At 58.3% G+C, this 24,127-nt stretch overlaps 2 protein-coding genes and 1 long non-coding RNA gene across 4 annotated transcripts in view; 2 read left to right on the plus strand and 1 right to left on the minus strand.

Annotated features, from left to right (window-relative positions):
- LOC144952892 (phosphoenolpyruvate carboxykinase, cytosolic [GTP]-like) overlaps positions 1–21,844 on the plus strand; it is a 39,847-nt gene extending 18,003 nt beyond the window's left edge. Inside the window, 8 exon segments of the mRNA XM_078883366.1 lie at positions 424–627; positions 971–1,158; positions 3,363–3,525; positions 17,343–17,558; positions 18,057–18,194; positions 19,732–19,827; positions 21,075–21,271; positions 21,273–21,844. Coding sequence (XP_078739492.1) covers positions 424–627; positions 971–1,158; positions 3,363–3,525; positions 17,343–17,558; positions 18,057–18,194; positions 19,732–19,827; positions 21,075–21,271; positions 21,273–21,569 — 1,499 coding nt within the window. The 3' untranslated portion in view covers positions 21,570–21,844.
- Positions 1–24,127, minus strand: part of LOC144952898 (pleckstrin homology domain-containing family F member 2-like) — a 95,922-nt gene that overhangs the window by 63,652 nt on the left and 8,143 nt on the right. The window lies entirely within an intron of this gene.
- LOC144952909 (uncharacterized) lies at positions 21,976–23,676 on the plus strand. The gene is made up of 2 exons (XR_013640712.1): positions 21,976–23,207; positions 23,260–23,676. It is a non-coding gene; the product is annotated as an uncharacterized LOC144952909 (long non-coding RNA).

Genomic DNA, 24,127 nt, shown 5'->3' on the forward strand with positions numbered 1-24,127 from the left:
ATGCGGGGGGGAGACGGTGGGGGGAGAGAGACGCGGGGGGAGAGACGGTGGGGGGAGAGACGGTGGGGAGAGAGACACGGGCAGAGACACGGGGGGGTAAACGATGCGGGAGGGAGAGACGGTGGGGGGAGAGGCGGTGGGGTGAGCGACGGTGGGGGGGGGAGCGTGTCTGCGAGTCTATGGCTAACAGCACTTGCCCCGACATTTCGTGTGTGTGTGTGTCTCCGTGTGTGTGTCTCTCCCTGTGTGTGTGTGCGTCTCCCTGTGTCTCCCTCCCTGTGTGTGTCTCTCCCTGTGTGTGTGTGTCGCTCCCTGTGTGTGTGTGTCTCCCTCCCTCCCTGTGTGTGTGTGTGTCTCTCCCCCCGCGTGCGTGTGTGTGTGTGTGTCCCTCCCCCCGCGTGTGTCTCCTCCCCACGTGTGCAGGCCGCACCATGTACGTGGTGCCGTTCAGCATGGGCCCGCTGGGCTCGCCGCTGGCCAAGACTGGAGTGCAACTCACGGACTCGCCCTACGTGGTGGTGTCCATGCGCATCATGACGCGCATGGGGGCCCACGTGCTCTCGGCGCTGGGCGACGGGGAGTTCGTCAAGTGCCTGCACTCGGTCGGAAGCCCCCTGCCCCTCGCCGGTACCGACACACTCACACGACACTCGGGGGTACGTGGGGGGCGGTGGTGGTACGGGGGGGGGGGGGCGTGGGTGGTATGCGTGTGCAGTGCCGACCTTTATAGGTGCTACTCGCTAACAGCACTTGCCCCAACAGGGAGATCGTTGTCTTTGTATCTGTGTGTGTGTGTACCCGTGTGTGTGTGTGTGTACCCGTGTGTGTGTGTGTGTGTACCCGTGTGTGTGTGTGTACCCGTGTGTGTGTGTGTGTGCGTACCCGTGTGTGTGTGTGCATACCCGTGTGCATACCCGTGCGTGTATCTGTGTGTGTGTGTACCCGTGTGTGTGTGTGTATACCCATCCAGAGGGCGTGTCGGCCACGTGGCCCTGCAACCCGGACAAGACTCTCATCGCCCACGTGCCCGACCGGCGGGAGATCGTGTCGTTTGGAAGCGGCTACGGGGGCAACTCCCTGCTGGGCAAGAAGTGCTTCGCCCTGCGCATCGCCTCGCGCATCGCTCGCGACGAGGGCTGGCTCGCGGAGCACATGCTGGTACGGCACCACAGTCACCGTCACCACCGCCAGCATCGCCACAGTCACCGCCACAGTCACCGCCACAGTCACCGCCACAGTCACCGCCACAGTCACCGCCACAGTCACCGCCACAGTCACCACTACTGTCACCACCACCGTCACTGTCACCACCACCGTCGCCACCACCGTCGCCGCCACCGTCACCACCGCCGCCACCACCGCCACCGTCACCGCCACAGTCACCGCCACAGTCACACCACCGTCGTCACCACCGTCACCACCGTCGTCACCACCGTCACTACCACCGTCGCCACCACCGTCGTCACCACCACCCTCACCACCACAGTCACCACCACAGTCACCACCACCACCACCGTCACCACCACCGTCACCACCACCGTCAGTCGCACACAACAACAACAACAACCGCCATTCGCCACCAAGTGGCGGTGACATCGTCAAGGCACTTGTGCCAGGCCATGTGCACGTGAAGACCGTCACGTGAGGTCTCGAACGCCCGCTGGCAGGAGGTCACGGGACAGACCCAGCAGGTGCCATGGGTTGGCCGACTGAGATGACCGGTAGATGCACCACCAGCTGTACCCCCTACTGTGCCAGGCTAGGTGCAGGAGGTCACGGGACAGACCCAGCAGGTGCCATGGGTTGGCCGACTGAGATGACCGAGATGACTGGTAGATGCACCACCTGTGCCCCCTACTGTGCTTTAGCCACCAGGCGCTCCACTCGTTGTTGTGAGCGTCGCTCCTCTTCCCCCCTCCGTTGTTGTTGCTGGAGGACGACTGCCTCCAACTGGCCCAGTAGCAGCAGTAGCAGCAGCATTAGCAGCGTCCTTCACAAGCCTCCTCCACGGAGGCCGATGTTGACACCGCTGGTACCGGTCGTTGGCAAGTCCACTCAGCTCTACGTCCTCCCGTACCGCATCAGCTCCATCTCTTCTCCAGCCCCGTGTCCGTTTAGCCCCAAACTGGCCCAGCAGCAGTAGCAGCAGCAGCAGCAGCGTCCTTCACGAGCCTCCTCCTCCTCCACTGAGGCCGATCTTGACACCCCCACGCACACACTCACTCACTCACCGGGGCCCCGTTCCTGGCGGTGTCGTGGTCGCGTAGGCAGCCGCCACTGTGCCGGTGGCGGTGGTGGTGGTGGCGGTGGCGGTGGTGTGGCACTGGCAAGAGGACTGGCACTGAGGGTAGAGAGCTGTGTGACGGCTTGCTAGATGTGCATGTTTCAAGCGTGTGGCAGGCATGCGTGCTGGGCATGTTTGACGCGTGTGATGTGCGTGTTTGAAGCGTGTGCTGGGCATGTTTGACGTGCGTGTGCTGGGCATGTTTGAAGCGTGGGCTGTGCATGTTTGAAGCGTGTGACGGGCATGTTTGAATCGTGTGATGGGCATGTTTGACGCGTGTGATGTGCATGTTTGAAGCGTGTGATGTGCATGTTTGAAGCGTGTGATGTGCATGTTTGAAGCGTGTGATGTGCATGTTTGAAGCGTGTGACGGGCATGTTTGAAGCGTGTGACGGGCATGCTAGATGTGCATGTTTCAAGCGTGTGATGTGCATGTTTGAAGCGTGTGATCTGGGCATGTTTGAAGCGTGTGATCTGGGCATGTTTGAAGCGTGTGATCTGGGCATGTTTGAAGCGTGTGATCTGGGCATGTTTGAAGCGTGTGATCTGGGCATGTTTGAAGCGTGTGATCTGGGCATGTTTGAAGCGTGTGATCTGGGCATGTTTGACGCGTGTGATGGGCATGTTTGACGCGTGTGATGCGCATGTTTGACGCGTGTGCTGGGCATGTTTGACGCGTGTGCTGGGCAAGTTTGACGCGTGTGCTGGGCATGTTTGACGCGTGTGCTGGGCATGTTTGACGCGTGTGATGTGCATGTTTGACGTGCGTGTGCTGGGCATGTTTGAAGCGTGTGATGTGCGTGTTTGACTTGCGTGTGCTGGGCGTGTTTGACGTGCGTGTGATGTGCGTGTTTGACGTGCGTGTGATGTGCATGTTTGAAGCGTGTGCTGGGCATTTGGTGGCGCTGTCGTGGTGGTGGTGGCGGCGCTGTCGTGGTGCCATATCTCCCCCCCGAGCCTCCCCCTGACGCAGCGTCTCCCCCATCTCCCCCACCGCCACCACCACCGCCATCATCACCACCGCCACCACCACCGCCACCACCACCATCACCGCCACCACCACCCTCCCGCCGGGCAGATCCTGGGCATCACGAACCCCGAGGGGCGCAAGAAGTACATAGCGGCGGCCTTCCCGAGCGCGTGCGGCAAGACCAACCTGGCCATGATGACGCCGTCGCTGCCCGGCTGGAAGGTGGAGTGCGTGGGGGACGACATCGCATGGATGAAGTTCGACAGCGAAGGTGGGGGGGGGGGTGGGGGGGAGAGAGACCCATAGACTCATCACAGAGACCCACAGACCCATCACACAGCAGAGACCCACAGACTCATCACAGAGACCCACAGACTCATCACAGAGACCCACAGACTCATCACAGAGACCCACAGACTCATCACAGAGACCCACAGACTCATCACAGAGACCCACAGACTCATCACAGAGACCCACAGACTCATCACAGAGACCCACAGACTCACCACAGAGACCCACAGACTCATCACAGAGACCCACAGACTCATCACAGAGACCCACAGACTCATCACAGAGACCCACAGACTCACACAGAGACCCACAGACTCATCACAGAGACCCACAGAGACCCACAGACTCATCGCAGAGACCCACAGACTCATCGCAGAGACCCACAGACTCATCGCAGAGACCCACAGACTCACCACAGAGACCCACAGACTCACCGCAGAGACCCACAGACTCACCGCAGAGACCCACAGACTCATCACAGAGACCCACAGACTCATCACAGAGACCCACAGACTCACCCCAGAGACCCACAGACTCACCACAGAGACCCACAGACTCATCACAGAGACCCACAGACTCACCACAGAGACCCACAGACTCATCGCAGAGACCCACAGACTCACCACAGAGACCCACAGACTCACCACAGAGACCCACATACTCATCGCAGAGACCCACAGACTCACCACAGAGACCCACAGACTCATCACAGAGACCCACAGACTCATCACAGAGACCCACAGACTCACCGCAGAGACCCACAGACTCACCGCAGAGACCCACAGACTCACCGCAGAGACCCACAGACTCATCACAGAGACCCACAGACTCATCGCAGAGACCCACAGACTCATCGCAGAGACCCACAGACTCACCACAGAGACCCACAGACTCATCACAGAGACCCACAGACTCATCACAGAGACCCACAGACTCATCACAGAGACCCACAGACTCACCACAGAGACCCACAGACTCACCGCAGAGACCCACAGACTCACCACAGAGACCCACAGACTCACCACAGAGACCCACAGACTCATCGCAGAGACCCACAGACTCACCGCAGAGACCCACAGACTCACCACAGAGACCCACAGACTCACCACAGAGACCCACAGACTCACCGCAGAGACCCACAGACTCACCGCAGAGACCCACAGACTCACCGCAGAGACCCACAGACTCATCGCAGAGACCCACAGACTCATCACAGAGACCCACAGACTCATCACAGAGACCCACAGACTCATCGCAGAGACCCACAGACTCACCGCAGAGACCCACAGACTCACCACAGAGACCCACAGACTCACCACAGAGACCCACAGACTCATCACAGAGACCCACAGACTCATCACAGAGACCCACAGACTCACCACAGAGACCCACAGACTCACCACAGAGACCCACAGACTCATCACAGAGACCCACAGACTCATCACAGAGACCCACAGACTCATCACAGAGACCCACAGACTCATCACAGAGACCCACAGACTCATCACAGAGACCCACAGACTCATCACAGAGACCCACAGACTCACCACAGAGACCCACAGACTTACCACAGAGACCCACAGACTCACCACAGAGACCCACAGACTCATCGCAGAGACCCACAGACTCATCACAGAGACCCACAGACTCATCACAGAGACCCACAGACTCACCACAGAGACCCACAGACTCACCACAGAGACCCACAGACTCACCACAGAGACCCACAGACTCACCACAGAGACCCACAGACTCACCACAGAGACCCACAGACTCACCACAGAGACCCACAGACTCATCGCAGAGACCCACAGACTCACCACAGAGACCCACAGACTCATCACAGAGACCCACAGACTCATCACAGAGACCCACAGACTCACCGCAGAGACCCACAGACTCACCGCAGAGACCCACAGACTCACCGCAGAGACCCACAGACTCATCGCAGAGACCCACAGACTCACCACAGAGACCCACAGACTCACCGCAGAGACCCACAGACTCACCACAGAGACCCACAGACTCACCGCAGAGACCCACAGACTCATCGCAGAGACCCACAGACTCACCGCAGAGACCCACAGACTCACCACAGAGACCCACAGACTCATCACAGAGACCCACAGACTCACCGCAGAGACCCACAGACTCACCGCAGAGACCCACAGACTCACCGCAGAGACCCACAGACTCATCGCAGAGACCCACAGACTCATCACAGAGACCCACAGACTCATCACAGAGACCCACAGACTCACCACAGAGACCCACAGACTCACCACAGAGACCCACAGACTCATCACAGAGACCCACAGACTCATCACAGAGACCCACAGACTCACCACAGAGACCCACAGACTCACCACAGAGACCCACAGACTCACCACAGAGACCCACAGACTCATCACAGAGACCCACAGACTCATCACAGAGACCCACAGACTCACCACAGAGACCCACAGACTTACCACAGAGACCCACAGACTCACCACAGAGACCCACAGACTCATCGCAGAGACCCACAGACTCATCACAGAGACCCACAGACTCATCACAGAGACCCACAGACTCATCACAGAGACCCACAGACTCACCACAGAGACCCACAGACTCACCACAGAGACCCACAGACTCACCACAGAGACCCACAGACTCATCACAGAGACCCACAGACTCCTCACAGAGACCCACAGACTCCTCACAGAGACCCACAGACTCAGCACAGAGACCCACAGACTCACCACAGAGACCCACAGACTCATCACAGAGACCCACAGACTCATCACAGAGACCCACAGACTCATCACAGAGACCCACAGACTCATCACAGAGACCCACAGACTCATCACAGAGACCCACAGACTCACACAGAGACCCACAGACTCATCACAGAGACCCACAGACTCATCACAGAGACCCACAGACTCACCACAGAGACCCACAGACTCATCACAGAGACCCACAGACTCACCACAGAGACCCACAGACTCATCACAGAGACCCACAGACTCACCACAGAGACCCACAGACTCATCACAGAGACCCACAGGCTCACCACAGAGACCCACAGACTCATCGCAGAGACCCACAGACTCACCACAGAGACCCACAGACTCACCACAGAGACCCACAGACTCATCGCAGAGACCCACAGACTCACCACAGAGACCCACAGACTCATCACAGAGACCCACAGACTCATCACAGAGACCCACAGACTCACCGCAGAGACCCACAGACTCACCGCAGAGACCCACAGACTCACCGCAGAGACCCACAGACTCATCACAGAGACCCACAGACTCATCGCAGAGACCCACAGACTCATCGCAGAGACCCACAGACTCACCACAGAGACCCACAGACTCATCACAGAGACCCACAGACTCATCACAGAGACCCACAGACTCATCACAGAGACCCACAGACTCACCACAGAGACCCACAGACTCACCGCAGAGACCCACAGACTCACCACAGAGACCCACAGACTCACCACAGAGACCCACAGACTCATCGCAGAGACCCACAGACTCACCGCAGAGACCCACAGACTCACCACAGAGACCCACAGACTCACCACAGAGACCCACAGACTCACCGCAGAGACCCACAGACTCACCGCAGAGACCCACAGACTCACCGCAGAGACCCACAGACTCATCGCAGAGACCCACAGACTCATCACAGAGACCCACAGACTCATCACAGAGACCCACAGACTCATCACAGAGACCCACAGACTCACCGCAGAGACCCACAGACTCACCACAGAGACCCACAGACTCACCACAGAGACCCACAGACTCATCACAGAGACCCACAGACTCATCACAGAGACCCACAGACTCACCACAGAGACCCACAGACTCACCACAGAGACCCACAGACTCATCACAGAGACCCACAGACTCATCACAGAGACCCACAGACTCATCACAGAGACCCACAGACTCATCACAGAGACCCACAGACTCACCACAGAGACCCACAGACTTACCACAGAGACCCACAGACTCACCACAGAGACCCACAGACTCATCGCAGAGACCCACAGACTCATCACAGAGACCCACAGACTCATCACAGAGACCCACAGACTCACCACAGAGACCCACAGACTCACCACAGAGACCCACAGACTCACCACAGAGACCCACAGACTCACCACAGAGACCCACAGACTCATCACAGAGACCCACAGACTCACCACAGAGACCCACAGACTCATCGCAGAGACCCACAGACTCACCACAGAGACCCACAGACTCACCACAGACTCACCGCAGAGACCCACAGACTCACCACAGAGACCCACAGACTCATCACAGAGACCCACAGACTCATCACAGAGACCCACAGACTCACCGCAGAGACCCACAGACTCACCGCAGAGACCCACAGACTCACCGCAGAGACCCACAGACTCACCGCAGAGACCCACAGACTCATCACAGAGACCCACAGACTCATCACAGAGACCCACAGACTCACCACAGAGACCCACAGACTCACCACAGAGACCCACAGACTCACCACAGAGACCCACAGACTCATCACAGAGACCCACAGACTCATCACAGAGACCCACAGACTCACCACAGAGACCCACAGACTTACCACAGAGACCCACAGACTCACCACAGAGACCCACAGACTCATCGCAGAGACCCACAGACTCATCACAGAGACCCACAGACTCATCACAGAGACCCACAGACTCACCACAGAGACCCACAGACTCACCACAGAGACCCACAGACTCACCACAGAGACCCACAGACTCACCACAGAGACCCACAGACTCATCACAGAGACCCACAGACTCCTCACAGAGACCCACAGACTCCTCACAGAGACCCACAGACTCAGCACAGAGACCCACAGACTCACCACAGAGACCCACAGACTCATCACAGAGACCCACAGACTCATCACAGAGACCCACAGACTCATCACAGAGACCCACAGACTCATCACAGAGACCCACAGACTCATCACAGAGACCCACAGACTCACACAGAGACCCACAGACTCACACAGAGACCCACAGACTCATCACAGAGACCCACAGACTCACCACAGAGACCCACAGACTCACCACAGAGACCCACAGACTCATCACAGAGACCCACAGACTCATCACAGAGACCCACAGACTCATCACAGAGACCCACAGACTCATCACAGAGACCCACAGACTCATCACAGAGACCCACAGACTCATCACAGAGACCCACAGACTCATCACAGAGACCCACAGACTCACCACAGAGACCCACAGACTCACCACAGAGACCCACAGACTCACCACAGAGACCCACAGACTCATCACAGAGACCCACAGACTCATCACAGAGACCCACAGACTCATCACAGAGACCCACAGACTCACCACAGAGACCCACAGACTCATCAGAGACCCACAGACTCACCACAGAGACCCACAGACTCATCACAGAGACCCACAGACTCATCACAGAGACCCACAGACTCATCACAGAGACCCACAGACTCATCACAGAAACCCACAGACTCATCACAGAGACCCACAGACTCACCACAGAGACCCACAGACTCACCACAGAGACCCACAGAGACCCACAGACTCACCACAGAGACCCACAGACTCATCACAGAGACCCACAGACTCATCACAGAGACCCACAGACTCATCACAGAGACCCACAGACTCACCCCAGAGACCCACAGACTCACCACAGAGACCCACAGACTCATCACAGAGACCCACAGACTCACCACAGAGACCCACAGACTCATCGCAGAGACCCACAGACTCACCACAGAGACCCACAGACTCACCACAGAGACCCACAGACTCATCGCAGAGACCCACAGACTCACCACAGAGACCCACAGACTCATCACAGAGACCCACAGACTCATCACAGAGACCCACAGACTCACCGCAGAGACCCACAGACTCACCGCAGAGACCCACAGACTCACCGCAGAGACCCACAGACTCATCACAGAGACCCACAGACTCATCGCAGAGACCCACAGACTCATCGCAGAGACCCACAGACTCACCACAGAGACCCACAGACTCATCACAGAGACCCACAGACTCATCACAGAGACCCACAGACTCATCACAGAGACCCACAGACTCACCACAGAGACCCACAGACTCACCGCAGAGACCCACAGACTCACCACAGAGACCCACAGACTCACCACAGAGACCCACAGACTCATCGCAGAGACCCACAGACTCACCGCAGAGACCCACAGACTCACCACAGAGACCCACAGACTCACCACAGAGACCCACAGACTCACCGCAGAGACCCACAGACTCACCGCAGAGACCCACAGACTCACCGCAGAGACCCACAGACTCATCGCAGAGACCCACAGACTCATCACAGAGACCCACAGACTCATCACAGAGACCCACAGACTCATCGCAGAGACCCACAGACTCACCGCAGAGACCCACAGACTCACCACAGAGACCCACAGACTCACCACAGAGACCCACAGACTCACCACAGAGACCCACAGACTCATCACAGAGACCCACAGACTCACCACAGAGACCCACAGACTCACCACAGAGACCCACAGACTCATCACAGAGACCCACAGACTCATCACAGAGACCCACAGACTCATCACAGAGACCCACAGACTCATCACAGAGACCCACAGACTCATCACAGAGACCCACAGACTCATCACAGAGACCCACAGACTCACCACAGAGACCCACAGACTTACCACAGAGACCCACAGACTCACCACAGAGACCCACAGACTCATCGCAGAGACCCACAGACTCATCACAGAGACCCACAGACTCATCACAGAGACCCACAGACTCACCACAGAGACCCACAGACTCACCACAGAGACCCACAGACTCACCACAGAGACCCACAGACTCACCACAGAGACCCACAGACTCATCACAGAGACCCACAGACTCACCACAGAGACCCACAGACTCATCGCAGAGACCCACAGACTCACCACAGAGACCCACAGACTCACCACAGAGACCCACAGACTCATCGCAGAGACCCACAGACTCACCACAGAGACCCACAGACTCATCACAGAGACCCACAGACTCATCACAGAGACCCACAGACTCACCGCAGAGACCCACAGACTCACCGCAGAGACCCACAGACTCACCGCAGAGACCCACAGACTCATCGCAGAGACCCACAGACTCACCACAGAGACCCACAGACTCACCGCAGAGACCCACAGACTCACCACAGAGACCCACAGACTCACCGCAGAGACCCACAGACTCATCGCAGAGACCCACAGACTCACCGCAGAGACCCACAGACTCACCACAGAGACCCACAGACTCATCACAGAGACCCACAGACTCACCGCAGAGACCCACAGACTCACCGCAGAGACCCACAGACTCACCGCAGAGACCCACAGACTCAACGCAGAGACCCACAGACTCATCACAGAGACCCACAGACTCATCACAGAGACCCACAGACTCACCACAGAGACCCACAGACTCACCACAGAGACCCACAGACTCATCACAGAGACCCACAGACTCATCACAGAGACCCACAGACTCACCACAGAGACCCACAGACTCACCACAGAGACCCACAGACTCACCACAGAGACCCACAGACTCATCACAGAGACCCACAGACTCATCACAGAGACCCACAGACTCACCACAGAGACCCACAGACTTACCACAGAGACCCACAGACTCACCACAGAGACCCACAGACTCATCGCAGAGACCCACAGACTCATCACAGAGACCCACAGACTCACCACAGAGACCCACAGACTCACCACAGAGACCCACAGACTCACCACAGAGACCCACAGACTCATCACAGAGACCCACAGACTCCTCACAGAGACCCACAGACTCCTCACAGAGACCCACAGACTCAGCACAGAGACCCACAGACTCACCACAGAGACCCACAGACTCATCACAGAGACCCACAGACTCATCACAGAGACCCACAGACTCATCACAGAGACCCACAGACTCATCACAGAGACCCACAGACTCATCACAGAGACCCACAGACTCACACAGAGACCCACAGACTCATCACAGAGACCCACAGACTCATCACAGAGACCCACAGACTCACCACAGAGACCCACAGACTCATCACAGAGACCCACAGACTCACCACAGAGACCCACAGACTCATCACAGAGACCCACAGACTCACCACAGAGACCCACAGACTCATCACAGAGACCCACAGGCTCACCACAGAGACCCACAGACTCATCGCAGAGACCCACAGACTCACCACAGAGACCCACAGACTCACCACAGAGACCCACAGACTCATCGCAGAGACCCACAGACTCACCACAGAGACCCACAGACTCATCACAGAGACCCACAGACTCATCACAGAGACCCACAGACTCACCGCAGAGACCCACAGACTCACCGCAGAGACCCACAGACTCACCGCAGAGACCCACAGACTCATCACAGAGACCCACAGACTCATCGCAGAGACCCACAGACTCATCGCAGAGACCCACAGACTCACCACAGAGACCCACAGACTCATCACAGAGACCCACAGACTCATCACAGAGACCCACAGACTCATCACAGAGACCCACAGACTCACCACAGAGACCCACAGACTCACCGCAGAGACCCACAGACTCACCACAGAGACCCACAGACTCACCACAGAGACCCACAGACTCATCGCAGAGACCCACAGACTCACCGCAGAGACCCACAGACTCACCACAGAGACCCACAGACTCACCACAGAGACCCACAGACTCACCGCAGAGACCCACAGACTCACCGCAGAGACCCACAGACTCACCGCAGAGACCCACAGACTCATCGCAGAGACCCACAGACTCATCACAGAGACCCACAGACTCATCACAGAGACCCACAGACTCATCACAGAGACCCACAGACTCACCGCAGAGACCCACAGACTCACCACAGAGACCCACAGACTCACCACAGAGACCCACAGACTCATCACAGAGACCCACAGACTCATCACAGAGACCCACAGACTCACCACAGAGACCCACAGACTCACCACAGAGACCCACAGACTCATCACAGAGACCCACAGACTCATCACAGAGACCCACAGACTCATCACAGAGACCCACAGACTCATCACAGAGACCCACAGACTCACCACAGAGACCCACAGACTTACCACAGAGACCCACAGACTCACCACAGAGACCCACAGACTCATCGCAGAGACCCACAGACTCATCACAGAGACCCACAGACTCATCACAGAGACCCACAGACTCACCACAGAGACCCACAGACTCACCACAGAGACCCACAGACTCACCACAGAGACCCACAGACTCACCACAGAGACCCACAGACTCATCACAGAGACCCACAGACTCACCACAGAGACCCACAGACTCATCGCAGAGACCCACAGACTCACCACAGAGACCCACAGACTCACCACAGACTCACCGCAGAGACCCACAGACTCACCACAGAGACCCACAGACTCATCACAGAGACCCACAGACTCATCACAGAGACCCACAGACTCACCGCAGAGACCCACAGACTCACCGCAGAGACCCACAGACTCACCGCAGAGACCCACAGACTCACCGCAGAGACCCACAGACTCATCACAGAGACCCACAGACTCATCACAGAGACCCACAGACTCACCACAGAGACCCACAGACTCACCACAGAGACCCACAGACTCACCACAGAGACCCACAGACTCATCACAGAGACCCACAGACTCATCACAGAGACCCACAGACTCACCACAGAGACCCACAGACTTACCACAGAGACCCACAGACTCACCACAGAGACCCACAGACTCATCGCAGAGACCCACAGACTCATCACAGAGACCCACAGACTCATCACAGAGACCCACAGACTCACCACAGAGACCCACAGACTCACCACAGAGACCCACAGACTCACCACAGAGACCCACAGACTCACCACAGAGACCCACAGACTCATCACAGAGACCCACAGACTCCTCACAGAGACCCACAGACTCCTCACAGAGACCCACAGACTCAGCACAGAGACCCACAGACTCACCACAGAGACCCACAGACTCATCACAGAGACCCACAGACTCATCACAGAGACCCACAGACTCATCACAGAGACCCACAGACTCATCACAGAGACCCACAGACTCATCACAGAGACCCACAGACTCACACAGAGACCCACAGACTCACACAGAGACCCACAGACTCATCACAGAGACCCACAGACTCACCACAGAGACCCACAGACTCACCACAGAGACCCACAGACTCATCACAGAGACCCACAGACTCATCACAGAGACCCACAGACTCATCACAGAGACCCACAGACTCATCACAGAGACCCACAGACTTATCACAGAGACCCACAGACTCATCACAGAGACCCACAGACTCATCACAGAGACCCACAGACTCATCACAGAGACCCACAGACTCATCACAGAGACCCACAGACTCACCACAGAGACCCACAGACTCACCACAGAGACCCACAGACTCATCAGAGACCCACAGACTCACCACAGAGACCCACAGACTCATCACAGAGACCCACAGACTCATCACAGAGACCCACAGACTCATCACAGAGACCCACAGACTCATCACAGAGACCCACAGACTCATCACAGAAACCCACAGACTCATCACAGAGACCCACAGACTCACCACAGAGACCCACAGACTCACCACAGAGACCCACAGAGACCCACAGACTCACCACAGAGACCCACAGACTCACCACAGAGACCCACAGACTCACCACAGAGACCCACAGACTCATCACAGAGACCCACAGACTCACCACAGAGACCCACAGACTCACCACAGAGACCCACAGACTCACCACAGAGACCCACAGACTCACCGCAGAGACCCACAGACTCACCGCAGAGACCCACAGACTCATCGCAGAGACCCACAGACTCATCGCAGAGACCCACAGACTCATCGCAGAGACCCACAGACTCACCACAGAGACCCACAGACTCACCACAGAGACCCACAGACTCATCACAGAGACCCACAGACTCATCACAGAGACCCACAGACTCACCGCAGAGACCCACAGACTCACCACAGAGACCCACAGACTCACCACAGAGACCCACAGACTCATCACAGAGACCCACAGACTCATCACAGAGACCCACAGACTCACCACAGAGACCGACAGACTCACCACAGAGACCCACAGACTCACCACAGAGACCCACAGACTCATCACAGAGACCCACAGACTCATCACAGAGACCCACAGACTCATCACAGAGACCCACAGACTCATCACAGAGACCCACAGACTCATCACAGAGACCCACAGACTCACCACAGAGACCCACAGACTCACCACAGAGACCCACAGACTCATCGCAGAGACCCACAGACTCATCGCAGAGACCCACAGACTCATCACAGAGACCCACAGACTCATCACAGAGACCCACAGACTCATCACAGAGACCCACAGACTCATCACAGAGACCCACAGACTCATCACAGAGACCCACAGACTCACCACAGAGACCCACAGACTTACCACAGAGACCCACAGACTCACCACAGAGACCCACAGACTCATCGCAGAGACCCACAGACTCATCGCAGAGACCCACAGACTCATCACAGAGACCCACAGACTCACCACAGAGACCCACAGACTCACCACAGAGACCCACAGACTCACCACAGAGACCCACAGACTCACCACAGAGACCCACAGACTCACCACAGAGACCCACAGACTCATCACAGAGACCCACAGACTCATCACAGAGACCCACAGACTCATCACAGAGACCCACAGACTCAGCACAGAGACCCACAGACTCACCACAGAGACCCACAGACTCATCGCAGAGACCCACAGACTCATCGCAGAGACCCACAGACTCACCACAGAGACCCACAGACTCACCACAGAGACCCACAGACTCATCACATGGACCCACAGACTCATCACAGAGACCCACAGACTCATCACAGAGACCCACAGACTCATCACAGAGACCCACAGACTCATCACAGAGACCCACAGACTCATCACAGAGACCCACAGACTCATCACATTTTAATTTACTTCACCGAGTGTTAACATCCACAGTGTTTAACAGTAATCTCCTCATTGTTCTTTGATCACCGCTCGCCACGTTTCCATTCATTGTGTTGAGCACTACGTGATGTCTTTGATCACCGCTCGCCCTCCGTCCCGGCGCGTCTCCATTCATTGTGTTGAGCACTGCGTGCAGTCTTTGATCGCCGCTCGCCCTCCGTCCCGACACGTCTCCATTCATTGTGTTGAGCACTGTGTGCAGTCTTTGATCACCGCTCCTCCTCCCTCCCGATACGTTTCCATTCATTGGCTACCACAGCCTGATAAGCTCTCACCCCCCCCTCTCCACCTCCCTTCAACTTGCTTATAAGGGATTACATCTTGAATCATTGCTTCACTTGATGCAGCTAATTCGGCTGTGACGGTCCCACCTGATGACGGAGACTTGTGTTGCCTCCGAAACGTCGTGAATTTTATTTTGTTTTGTTTTATTTTACTTTCATTAATTTTAATGTTTTTACCTACGTGACTTTACCGAAAAAACCTGAGAATATCATCACAGAGACCCACAGACTCACCACAGAGACCCACAGACTCATCACAGAGACCCACAGACTCATCACAGAGACCCACAGACTCACCACAGAGACCCACAGACTCATCACAGAGAGCCACAGACTCATCACAGAGAGCCACAGACTCATCACAGAGACCCACAGACTCATCACAGAGACCCACAGACTCACCACAGAGACCCACAGACTCATCACAGAGACCCACAGACTCACCACAGAGACCCACAGACTCACCACAGAGACCCACAGACTCACCACAGAGACCCACAGACTCATCACAGAGACCCACAGACTCACCACAGAGACCCACAGACTCACCACAGAGACCCACAGACTCACCACAGAGACCCACAGACTCACCACAGAGACCCACAGACTCATCACAGAGACCCACAGACTCAGCACAGAGACCCACAGACTCACCACAGAGACCCACAGACTCACCACAGAGACCCACAGACTCATCACAGAGACCCACAGACTCATCGCAGAGACCCACAGACTCACCACAGAGACCCACAGACTCATCACAGGGACCCACAGACTCATCACAGAGACCCACAGACTCATCACAGAGACCCACAGACTCATCACAGAGACCCACAGACTCATCACAGAGACCCACAGACTCACCACAGAGACCCACAGACTCATCACAGAGACCCACAGACTCATCACAGAGACCCACAGACTCATCACAGAGACCCACAGACTCATCACAGAGACCCACAGACTCACCACAGAGACCCACAGACTCATCACAGAGACCCACAGACTCATCACAGAGACCCACAGACTCACCACAGAGACCCACAGACTCATCACAGAGACCCACAGACTCACCACAGAGACCCACAGACTCATCACAGAGACCCACAGACTCACCACAGAGACCCACAGACTCACCACAGAGACCCACAGACTCACCACAGAGACCCACAGACTCATCACAGAGACCCACAGACTCATCACAGAGACCCACAGACTCATCACAGAGACCCACAGACTCATCACAGAGACCCACAGACTCATCACAGAGACCCACAGACTCATCACAGAGACCCACAGACTCATCGCAGAGACCCACAGACTCACCACGCCCTCCCCTCACAGGCCGCCTGCGCGCCATCAACCCCGAGAACGGCTTCTTCGGCGTGGCTCCCGGCACGTCGATGAAGACGAACCCCAACGCGATGCTGACTGTGGCGCGTGGCACGGTGTTCACCAACGTGGCCGAGACGGCTGATGGCGGTGTCTACTGGGAGGGCATGGGGGGCGACCCGCCCAGCGGGGGCGTCACCTCGTGGCTCAACAAGCCCTGGAGCCAGGGTGAGTAGTGGGGGGTGGTGGGGGGTAGTGTGGGGGGGGTGGTGGTGGGGGGGTGGGGGTAGTGGTGGTGGTGGTGGGGGGGGGGAGGTGGTGGTGGTGGTGGGGGGGGTGCACGGTGCTCACCTCGTGGCTCACCGGCACTTGCCCCTACAGTCTGTTGGAGGCGCTACCCAGGGGAGCTTTGTGTCTATAGGGCACCGCTACCCGCAGCACTTGCCCCTGCGGCCTGTTGGAGGCTACCCGGGGGAGCTTTGTGTCTATAGGGCACCGCTACCCGCAGCACTTGCCCCTGCGGCCTGTTGGAGGCTTTCCGGGGGAGCTTTGTGTCTATAGGGCACCGCTACCCGCAGCACTTGCCCCTGCGGCCTGTTGGAGGCTACCCGGGGGAGCTTTGTGTCTATAGGGCACCGCCACTCGCTACACGCAGCACTTGCCCCTACGGCCCTGTGTGAGGCTACCCGGGGGAGCTGTACCTCTGCCTCTGTGTGTGTGGTGCAGGAGACGGCACGCTGGCGGCTCACCCCAACTCGCGCTTCTGCTCTCCGGCGCGCCAGTGCCCCATCATGGACCCCCAGTGGGAGTCGCCGCAGGGGGTGCCCATCGAGGCCATCGTGTTCGGGGGGCGGCGCCCTGAAGGTAGCGGACGTCACCACCCCCACCGCTCACCACACACCCACCCCACCGCTCACCACACACCCCACCGCTCACCACACACCCCACTGCTCACCACACACCCCACTGCTCACCACACACCCCACTGCTCACCACACACCCCACTGCTCACCACACACCCCACTGCTCACCACACACCCCACTGCTCACCACACACCCCACTGCTCACCACACACCCCACTGCTCACCACACACCCCACCGCTCACCACACACCCCACTGCTCACCACACACCCCACCGCTCACCACACACCCCACTGCTCACCACACACCCCACCGCTCACCACACACCCCACTGCTCACCACACACCCCACCGCTCACCACACACACCACACACACCACTCACCGCTCACACACACACACACACCGCTCACACACACACCGCTCACCACACCCCCCCCCCCCCCACTGCTACCCCCCACCCACCACCGCTCCCCCCCCCACACACCGCTCCCTCGCTCCCCTCTCACCCACCCCCCACCGCTCACCCCCCACCGCTCACCCCCCACCGCTCACCCCCCACCGCTCACCCCCCCCTCTCACCCACACCCCCCCACTACCACTACCACCCCCCCCCACCGCTCCCCCCACCCTCCCCTCTCACCTACACCCTCCCCCCACCACCATCCCCCCCACCGCTCACACACCCCCCACCACTCCCCCCCCCCCCACCGCTCCCCCCACCACCACCGCTCCTCACCACCCCCCCCCCCCCCCGCACACACCCCCCACCCTCCCTACCCTCCCTCGCTCCCCCCCCCACTAGAACTACCGCCCCCCCTCCCCACCACTACCACTACCCCCCCATTACCACCTCACCGCCCCCCCACCGCTCCCCCCCCCACCACTACCCCCCCCCCACCGCTCACCCCCCACACCGCTCCCTCACTCCCCACCCCACACCCCCCCCTCCTTACTACCACCCCCACCACTACAGCCCCCCCCCCCCCATTACCACCCTCCCCACTACCTCCCCCCACTACCACCTCACCCCCTCCCACTGTCCCTCGCTCCCCTCTCAACTACCCCCCCCACTACCGCTCCCCCCCCCCCCACTACCACTACCGCCCCCTCCCCCACTGCCGCCCCCCCCCACTACCACCCTACCCCTCCCCCCCTCTCTGTGGGTGTCTCTGTGAGTGTCTCTGTGAGTGTGAGTGTCTCTGCGTGAGTCTCTGAGTGTCTCTGAGTGTGTGAGTGTCTGTGTGTGTCTCTGTGAGTGTCTCTGCATGTCTGTGTGTCTCTGCGTGTGTGTCACCGTGTGTGTCACCGTGTGTGTCACTGTGTGTGTCACCGTGTGTGCCCGTAGGGGTGCCGCTGTGTGTGTCACCGTGTGTGTCACCGTGTGTGCCCGTAGGGGTGCCGCTGTGTGTGTCACCGTGTGTGTCACCGTGTGTGCCCGTAGGGGTGCCGCTGTGTGTGTCACCGTGTGTGTCACCGTGTGTGCCCGTAGGGGTGCCGCTGTGTGTGTCACCGTGTGTGTCACCGTGTGTGCCCGTAGGGGTGCCGCTGGTGTACGAGGCGTTTGACTGGCGCCACGGGGTGTTTGTTGGCGCTGCCATGCGGTCCGAGGCCACCGCAGCCGCAGAGCACAAAGGTAGCACCATCAACACCATCACCGCCATCACCACGCCACCATCACCACGCCGCCACCATCACCACGCCACCATCACCACACCGTCACCATCACCACCGCCACCACCATCAACACCGCCATCACCATCAACACCTTCAACACCATCAACACCGCCATCACCATCACCACGCCACCATCGCCACGCCACTATCACCACACCGCCACCACCATCAACGCCGCCATCACCATCAACACCTTCAACACCATCAACACCGCCATCACCATCACCACGCCACCATCGCCACGCCACCATCACCACACCGCCACCACCATCAACACCACCATCACCACCTTCAACACCATCAACACCGCCATCACCACGCCACCATCACCACACCGCCACCACCATCAACACCACCATCACCACCTTCAACACCATCAACACCGCCATCACCACGCCACCATCACCACCGCCATCACCACGCCACCATCACTACGCCGCCGCCACCATCAACAACCACCATCAGCATCGTGACCGTCGCCATCGTCACCAGCAACATCATTGACACCATTAACTCCCTCCCACTCTTGTCCCCCCCATCAACCCTCCCACACACCCACCCACCACACACACCCACCACACACACCCACCCACCACAACCACCACTCCACACCACTCCCCCACACACCCACCCACAACTCCCACTCACCACCCCACCCACCACTCTCACCCACCACACACCCCACCAACACATCCACACTCCCACCACCCACCCCCACACACCACCACCACTCCCACACACACCCACCCACCCCACCCACCACAACCACCACTCCACACCACTCCCCCACACACTCCCACCCACCACACACCCCACCACCACACCCACCCTCCCACCAACCACCTACACCCCACCACCACCGCACCCACCACTCCCACACACACCCCACCAACACTCCCACCCCACCACTCCTACCCACCACACACTCCCACCAACCACCCACCCCTACACACCACCACCACTCCCACCCCGTCCACCCACCCCGCCCACACACCCACCACACACACCCACCAACCATTCCCCCACACATACACACCCCCACCACCCACCCACCCTCCCCCACCACCACCACCACCCCACCCACTACTCCTACCCACCACACACTCCCACCAACCACACACCCCTACACACTCCGCCCCACTCCCACCCACCACACACCACCCCCCCGCACACACACCCACCACCACCCACGCGCCCCCCCCACAGGCAAGGCCATCATGCACGACCCCTTCGCCATGCGCCCCTTCTTCGGCTACAACTTTGGCCGCTACCTCGCCCACTGGCTCGCCATGGAGCGCCACGCCGGCGCCCGCCTCCCCAAGATCTTCCACGTCAACTGGTTCCGCCGGGACCCGGCCACCGGCGCCTTCCTCTGGCCGGGCTTCGGCGAGAACGCCCGAGTCCCTCGCCTGGATCTTCCGTCGCGCCGACGAAGGCCCCGGCTCTGCCGGCGAGGGAACTGCGGCCGTCTCGTCGGCCGTGGGCCTCCTGCCGGCGCCGGGCGCCATCGACGTGGCCGGCGCCGGAGGCGGCGGGGGGCAGGCGGTGGACGAGGCGGCGCTGTTCGCGCTGCCGCGGGGCTTCTGGGAGCGCGAGGCGAACGAGGTGGGGCGCTACCTGGAGGACCAGGTGAACGACGACCTGCCCGCCGAGGTGGCGCGTCAGTTGGAGGCGCTCAGGGGGCGCGTGGACGCCATGTGAGCTGGGGGGGTGTCGGGGGCAGAGGTCGCTAACGGGTTTTGATTCCTTACTCCCCGGCTACCCGTACCCGGCCGCACCAGGGTCGCAAATGGTATCCGTTCCCTACCCGTACCCTACCCGAAATGAGTGACAAACGGTGACTCACCAGTGACTCACGGTCTACGTGTACCCGTACCCGGCCGTACCAGGGTCGCAAACGGGTACCCGTACCCGTACCCAGCCGGGTATGGGTAGGGTACGGGTATCGGGTACCCGGTTGCGACCTCTGGTTGGGGGGCCTGTGGTGGGGTGAGGGGTGGAGGGGGGGTGAGGGGCGGGGGGGGTGATGGTGGGGTGCGGTGGGGGGGGTGACGGTGGAGGGGTGATGGGTGGGGGGCGATGATGGGGGGGGGGGTGACGGGTGTGGGGGTGACGGTGGGGGGGTGACGGTGGGGGGTGGGGGTGGTGGACACCATGTCCACCCAGGTGGTGTCCAATTGCCACCAGATTTGGTTTCACCGCAGCCACTGCCAAATCTCGTTCACCGCCACCGAATCCCCCCACACTCGTCACGCTGATCAATCCCAATGCTCGTCCTGCTGGGATCAATCCCAAAACCTCGTCCCGTTGGGATCAATCCCAAAACCTCGTCCCGTTGGGATCAATCCCAAATGCTAGCACCCCTGGGATCAATCCCAAAACCTCGTCCCGTTGGGATCAATCCTAAACCCTCGTCACGCTGGGATCAATCCCAAATGCTCGCACCCCTGGGATCAATCCCAAACCCTAGTCCCGCTGTGATCAATCTGGAACGCGTTTGAGCGAGCGAGCGTGATTGAGTGAGTGTGTTGGTACGTGCGTGACTGCTGAGCTGACGAGAAAGTGAGTGAGTGTGTGTTGGTGAGTGTAATCTGAGGTAGTTTCTACACTAACAAGCACGTCAATTAACGCTAATCAACTATGCAAAGGGGGCTAAGAGAAGGAAATTATCTCTGTGCGAGTCTGTGGGTCTCTGTGCGAGTCTGTGGGTCTCTATGCAAGTCTACGGTCCTTTGTGTGAGTCTAGGTCTCTGAGTCTGTGGGTTTCTATATGAATCTATGGGCTCTGCAGTCTATGGGTCTCTGCTGTGTGGTGTGTCTGGCTCTCTGCTGTGTGGTGCGTCTATGGGTCTCTGCTGTGTGTGTAGTCTATGGGTCTCTGTGTGATGAGTTTATGGGTCTCTGCTGTGTGATGAGTCTATGGGTCTCTGCTGTGTGATGAGTCTATGGGTCTCTGCTGTGTGAGTCTGTTGGTCTCTGCTGTGTGAGTCTATGGCTCTCTGACATGTGAGTCTATGAGTCTCTCTGAGGCTCCGTGGGTCTCTATGAGACTCTCTGGCTCTCTGCTGTGTGGAGGAGTTCTCGTTGCCTGTGGGTGTTGGGGCCTAAGACCCCAGGCTCTGTGAGCGGCTCAGGCTCTGCTCCGTCTCCCCGCCCCGGCCGTCGTGATGACCCCCCCCCCCCCCCCACGGCTTGAGCCGGTGCTTTGCAAGCTGCCGTTGTGGGAATTCCACGTTCCTAATGGACGGGGCGGGTGGACAAGTCCATCCGTGGGAAGCGACCGACCCTGCCTCTGACGTCCCTCGGAGCTGAATCGGCCATACCCCTGTGGTGGTGGTGGTGGTGATGGTGGTGGTGGTGGTGGTGAAGATAGCACCAGTGGTGGTGGTAGTGTTGGTGGTGATGGTGGTAAATATGAAGATAGTGGTGCTGCTGATTTAATGTGGTTGTGGTGGTAAAGATAGCGGTGGTGTTGGTGGTGAATGTGGTAGTGGTAAGGACAATGGTATTAGTTGTGCTGATGAAGGTGGTGGTGAACGTGGTGATGGTGGTGGTGGTAACGGAGGGTGTTAAATATTCCCGTGACGCCATTCGCAAGATCAGCGGATGTCGATCACGATCACAGCGGTGATTGTGATCATTGCCGCAGTCATAATAATCTCCGTGATTGTGATAATCGCCGTCGATCCTCGTCGCAATCATAATAATCGTCGTGATTGTGATCAATGCCATGATCGTAATCGTCGTCGTTGTGCGTGCGTGCCTGCATCACATTTAAATTTCACCAAATAAAAAAACATTGAGTGGAGTGGAGTTTGTATGATCTCCCCCTGTCCTACAGAGTGAGTGGAGTTTGTATGATCTCCCCCTGTCCTATAGAGTTTGTATGATCTCCCCCTGTCCTATAGAGTTTGTATGATCTCCCCCTGTCCTACAGAGTGGAGTTTGTATGATCTCCCCCTGTCCTATAGAGTTTGTATGATCTCCCCCTGTCTTATAGAGTTTGTATGATCTCCCCCTGTCCTACAGAGTGGAGTTTGTATGATCTCCCCCTGTCCTATAGAGTTTGTATGATCTCCCCCTGTCCTACAGAGTGGAGTTTGTATGATCTCCCCCTGTCCTACAGAGTTTGTATGATCTCCCCCTGTTCTCCGCTCTCCCCTTTTCCCATAGCTAAACCCCCACCCACAATGGAACTGCTATAAGTCAAACCCACATCCCACCAATGATGAACAAATCGGCAGCACGCCCTCCCGACC

The sequence above is a fragment of the Lampetra fluviatilis genome, chromosome 70 (genome assembly GCF_964198595.1).
Source record: "Lampetra fluviatilis chromosome 70, kcLamFluv1.1, whole genome shotgun sequence".
Taxonomy (NCBI): Eukaryota; Metazoa; Chordata; class Hyperoartia; order Petromyzontiformes; family Petromyzontidae; genus Lampetra; species Lampetra fluviatilis.